We start from the raw sequence: 5,894 nt of genomic DNA on the forward strand, positions 1-5,894 counted from the left end.
TCACAACATGGAAAGATGTTAATTTAGCTCTGGCTTAGTAGACTTAATTTTCATTAATAACTGAAATGACACTTAGAAATTGTATCAGTGTACTAAACTGTGTATTCAAAAAATATATCTTACCACTCAAGGTGGTTGAGATTTATTTGCATAAAAATGCCAGTATTTTTCCAGAAGCCCTTAGAAATAAACCACTGCTCACCTAAGGATGCAAGGAGGGTAGAGGTATGGCAACTGCGCTAGCGATCTTTAAAAGAGATGGACAACTACATTCTAAACAGACATGACCAAGAAAACCGGCCAGGCTGTCATTCAAGGGGCAGACGCCTGAGCCTGGGTCTGAGTTTGTGTGCCTTCAGATGTAGAATTCCTCCATTTCTCCATCTCCAGGACCAGCCAGTGCTGGGGGTGGTGGGATGTCTCTGCTAGAAATGTCACAAGAGGGCTCCTGGGATGACTCTGTGAAGGAGGAGACAGTGACGGATGCCACTGAGGAGCTGGAAGACCCTTTGGTGAAGAAAGGAAGGGAAGACCCTGAGTGCTCAGGGGTCATTGTGCTCACAGTGGGCAGTAGTCCCTCCCTGGAATCCTTGTGTGAGGGCCAGCAGCTGCCGCCTGTGTCTGAGGGGTGGTGTGTCTCTACAGAGCTGCAAAACCTACTGGGTGCCGAGTAGGCAGAGACCACAGAGAGGTCTGAGGAGGACAGCCTCAGACCCGTGTCCACATCGGTCTCCTGAGCTCCCTCCAAGTCGTCAATGGAGAGGAGTTGGCCGTGCCTCCACTCTGCTGCCCTGTGCCCGAGGGGACCTGTGCTTGGCAGCGACTGTGGTTCAGCAATGGAGCCTGGAGAGGGGCCTCCCAGGGGCAAACAAAACAAAGACTTGCTTCTCTGGAAAGACCAGGGGTGGCTGGGAGGGCTGGCCACACGCCTGGTGAATCCCTGCTGATTCCCGTGAGGCAGGCCCGCTGGCGCTGGCGCTGTGCTGCTTGGAGAGGAAACAGGAGATTTCTTTTCCTCCGAGTGGTGAGCTCTGCTGGGTTTCAAAACCTTCTTGTGCGCCCTTTGTGCCTGTTGGGGAAAGAGGACAAACACATCACATGAGTGAAGGGCTGGGGTCACCTGCTGATGGGGTTTCATGGTTCTGAAAAAAATGTTTCCATTTCCCTGGAGCCAGAGAATTCTGGGTCCTTGGAGTCAGGCTGACCCATCCAGGCCATCTGCCCTTAGGTCTTCCTCTGAGCCTGGAACCTTTAAAGAACGGGTTCCCCTGGCCTCACCCCTTCAGGACAAACTATAGTTTAGTAAACAGCTTGCCTCAGAATTAGGCAATTTGAAGAATTATCCATCCATACAGCCAGCTTGGAGAAGGAGGGACCTCAGAGTCTAAATGGAAGCTATGTTTTAGGGTACACACATACCTCAGAGAGTCTGTGGGTGCCACTCCAAACCAGCACAATAAAGTGAGCCACATGATTTATTTTGTTTTCCTGTGCATGTCAATGTTATGTTTCTATTGTATGTATTAAGTATGCAGCAGCATTATGAAGTTTTAAATATTGTGTTGTTGTTGTTGTTAAGAACCGTTGAGTTGGTTCCCACTCATAGTGACCCTGTACAGGGTTTCTGAGGCGAGACTGGTGAGTTTGAACTGCTAACCTTGCGGTAGAAACCGACTTTGCAGTCCAGCGCACTAATCCGCAGCGCCACATCAAGAATATTGTAAGAATTATTGAAATGTGACACAGAACACAAAGTGAGCACATGATGCTGGGAAGTTGGTGCGAACAGACTTGCTTGATGCAGGGTTGCCACAAACCTTCAGTTTGGTAAAACCACAGTATCTGCCAGGTGTAATAACACAAGTTCTGCCTGTATAGGGCACAGGCTTCGTGACTGTTCTCCCAGGGCTTCAGACCAATTCATTCTGGTGCGATTAACCCCCGCACCAGAATCCGCTTTCCATTCCTTATATACTGAATCAGATTCTGCATTTTATTAAGATTCCCAGACGCATACATAAGAACCACCTGAGGAACTTGTTAAAATGTAGATTCCTGGGTAGAAATACAAATTCTCCCAGGGGGTAGAACCAGAATGAATCGGTTGGAAGCCCTGGTTTTTATAGACTGTCCCTGAAGTACTTCAGATACTCTGAGAAACCAACATGGAAACCATTTACAATGACCTTCAGGAGACTATTCTGCCCGTTGTTGTTAAGTGCCATCAAGTGCCACTGAATTGAATGAAACATTGCAGTCCTGTGCCAACCTCACAACTGTTGTTACATTTGGGCTCATTGCTGCTACCTCTGCACCAATCCATCTTGCTGGAGATCTTCCTCTTTATTGCTGACCCTCCACTTTACCAAGCATGATGTTCTTCTCTTGATAACGTCTCAAGTATGAGGGATGGAATATCACCATCCTGGCTTCTCTGGCTTCTAAGGAGCATTCTGGCAGTACTTCTTCCAACACAAAGTTGTTAGTTCTTTTCTTCTGTTAGTCCATGGTTCTTTCACTATTCTTCTCCAACACCATAACTCAAATGTACCAATTCTTCTACAAGGCTCGTTATTCACTGTCCAACTTTCACCTGCATGTGAACTGACTGAAAAATACCATGGCTTGGTCAGGTGCACCTTCTGGGACCACCTATATGACCTATTTTCAGTATCTTCTCTTTGCCTATTCAAATTATACCAGCTCACAAGAACTCTATTGTTATATTAATTTTTGGACTTTGTGCATAGAGAATTTTAACATTACTTGTCATGACAAACACCTCCCCGTAACCAGAACCTTTCAGCAATTTCATGGCAAAAAAGTACTACCAGAAATTTTATTCTCTAAATTCTAAAGCCGAGCAGAGTAAGAGATACAGTGGAGGGACTTTTCGTCTAAGATGTCATCTCCTGGCCGAGGGGGAGAGTCAGCTCCCCTTCACTCCTGGGAATAAAACTTCCCAGTCAACACATGCAAAAGGCACTCAACACAGTAGCCATAAGTTAAAGACCTGACTGAGAACTGTAATGAAGATAAAAGAATTGTCATTAAATTCAAGAACAGTGCTTGGAGGGCTTGGGTCTCCCTTTAGCCAGAGAATCACACCGGAGCTCATAGGTAGCGTGTTTCTGATGAACAGGTGGCAGTATAGTAAGGATCATGCACAGGCAGTTTCAGATCAGGTCAGCTTGGGACTTGATTCTAGTCCAGGGGTGACAGCCAGATATAACCCAGGCTCATTAGTTGATGTGACAGCAACGAGTTTTATCAGGAACTACTGATTCTTCCAGGAGGCCTCATGTGACACTATAGGAACACCAATGGACTGCTAAATGCAAGGTCAGCCGTTGAAAACGACCAGCTGCTCCTCAGAAATCCTATGCAGGGTCACTATGAGTTAGAACCGGCTTGACGACACTTAAGAACAGTATCAACAACTGATTGCTCCGAGTATATGTGTGTGTGTGTGTGTGTGTGTGTGTGTGTGTGTATACAAAGTCTTTTAGAAACTATGTACAGGAAAGGGACTCACTTACTACGGGTAACCCCCACCCCCCTTTAACATCTCCCATAGTCCTCCTCTTCAGTACCCTACCCTCCCTCTGTCCTCACTGCAACTCGCTCAGGAACCTGTGTCTGTGCATGGAACTGGGGTCCTCTCTCTCAAGGCACATTTGCACCTGGGTGGGCTTCTCTCCAATCCTTCCCCTGGTCTGACTCAGCACCTGCACCTACAGGCAGCTTTACTATGCAAAGTTCCAATTAAATACAGAATGCAGCTGCAGTGGGCCTGGCCTTATTTACTACAGGATGGTGTGGTTCATGAATCCCTGAGATAGGCAAAAGGTTCTGAATGAGGTTCACTCTAACGCAGGGGTGGGGAACATCTGGCCTGAATCATTTGGTCTGGTCCTGCCAAGGCAATTGCAGTTCCAGCCATCACACTGTTGTTGTTAAGTACCATTGAGTTGGTTCCAACCCATAGTTACCCTGTATGGAGTTTCTGAGGAGTGAATGGTGAGCTTGAGCCATCAACCTTGCAGTTCAAACTGACTGCAGTCCAGCACATTAACCCGCAGAGCCACACCAGGATTCTAGCCATTATAGCAGGCCTTTTTTTTTTTTTTAAATAGAAATAATGATAAATGTTTACTAAGGAAAAAAGAAAAAATCCCCTGAGAATAATCACAATTATGTTGTTGATGTTCCAACTCACAGCAACCCTGTATAGGGTTTTAAAAGAGCAGCTGGTGAGTTTGAACTGCCAACCCTGCAGTTAGCTCTCTAGTACTTATCCAAGAATGCCACAGCAGAATTTTATTACAATTATATCTGGGGATAGCAGGCTGATTGTTTTTTGTTTTTTTTTTAGGTGGTCAATTACTTTTTTTTTAAAAATGTTTTATTGTGAATTATATGATAGTTTACATGGGAGAACATTAGTTTTACATTCATCCTATCATATATCGTTTCATTGCCATGGTTACAACAGGCCGATGTTTAAGTTGATAATTTTATTTGACCCGTGAATGATACTATAAATATCCAAATGGCCCTTGGCAAAAGAAAGGTTCCCAGCAGGTTTTAAGACACAGTCTTTCCTTAGAAAACCAACACCCCTCCTCCAGATTAAACCAGAACCTGGTTTTCCCACAGGCACTTGGGGACTTTGGTCTAATGTAATACACATTTACTGTTTACTTACTGTGGGATAAGCATTAAACTTCTAACCTCAAGGCCAACTATTTGAGCCAACCAGCTGCTCCTTGGAAACCCTAAAAAGGGTTGCTATGAGTTGAAATCAATTCAATGGTCATTATTGTTAAGTACCATTGACTCGTTTTCGACTTATAGCAACCCTGTATAGGGTTTCCAAGGAGTGGCTAGTGAGCTTGAACTGATGACCTTGTGGTTCAAAGCAACCTTGCAGTCCAGCACATTTACCCACAGCACCATATCAGGACTCCAAATTCAGTGGTAGGGTTTTTTTTTGTTTTTTGTTTTTTTTTTTGTGTGTGTGTGTAAAGGGAGCCCTGGTGGCACAAAAGGCTAAGCGCTCAGCTAGTAACCGACAGGCTGGTAGCTGAAACCCACCCATTGGCTCCACAGAAGAAAGACAGGCAATTCAAGATTACAGCCAAAGAAACCCCATGAGCAGTTATATTCCATCACACATGGGCATCATGAATCAGAGTGCCAACTCAGCAGCACTTCACCACACCACCACCACTGTGAGTAGAGGAAGGGAAACAAGCACCAGAAAGACTGTCTTCAACCACATGAAGCTCCCGTTTGACTGAGGGAAGAAATAACGCAGACAAGATAGAACCATCAGGGGTCAGGAGGTGACCCGACAGGGAGTGTCAGGGGATGGGCAGCTGTGTTCCTGGAGGGTGGCATGATGGGGGGAGACCAGCACAAGCAGAGGTAGGTGAGGCTGGTGAGTGAAGGGCCTGCATGGGGCAGTCTGGTTAAGAGTCTCAGGTGTAGGAAAAGCAGTGAGGAAAGACCAAGCTGGAAATGGAGACTGGACAATTATTGCTCTAAGAAACCTTGATTACTTGGGTGTGAAATCCACTCACTTATCCTGCCGGAGTCAGATTCAGTTCTTTCTTCTACATAGTAATATATGCAAATCATATATCTATATATAAATGGTGGTAGTGGTATGCCGTGGAGTTGGTTCTGACTCATGGTGATCCTGCATAGGGTTTTCAAGGCTGTAAATCTTTACTAGACTGTCCCCATGAGTCAGAGGCAACTCTTTGACAACTAACAACAACAGTGTTGGATGAAAAAGAAAAATAACTCATCAATAAGTGAAGAGATTTCTGAAACTAGGCAAAGACCTTGGAAATCAATGATTTATATATATTTATAAATGCATATAA

At 45.1% G+C, this 5,894-nt stretch overlaps 1 protein-coding gene across 1 annotated transcript in view; it reads right to left on the reverse strand.

The window, feature by feature from the left end:
• Positions 1-355: 355 nt before the first annotated feature.
• LOC102839285 (protein FAM124A-like) overlaps positions 356-5,894 on the reverse strand; it is a 131,385-nt gene continuing 125,846 nt past the window's right edge. Inside the window, exon 4 of the mRNA XM_006874149.1 lies at positions 356-1,069. Within this exon, the coding sequence (XP_006874211.1) occupies positions 356-1,069 (714 nt within the window). The remainder of the gene's footprint in view (positions 1,070-5,894) is intronic.

This window comes from Chrysochloris asiatica, unplaced genomic scaffold (genome assembly GCF_000296735.1).
Source record: "Chrysochloris asiatica unplaced genomic scaffold, ChrAsi1.0 scaffold00263, whole genome shotgun sequence".
NCBI classification, from domain to species: Eukaryota; Metazoa; Chordata; class Mammalia; order Afrosoricida; family Chrysochloridae; genus Chrysochloris; species Chrysochloris asiatica.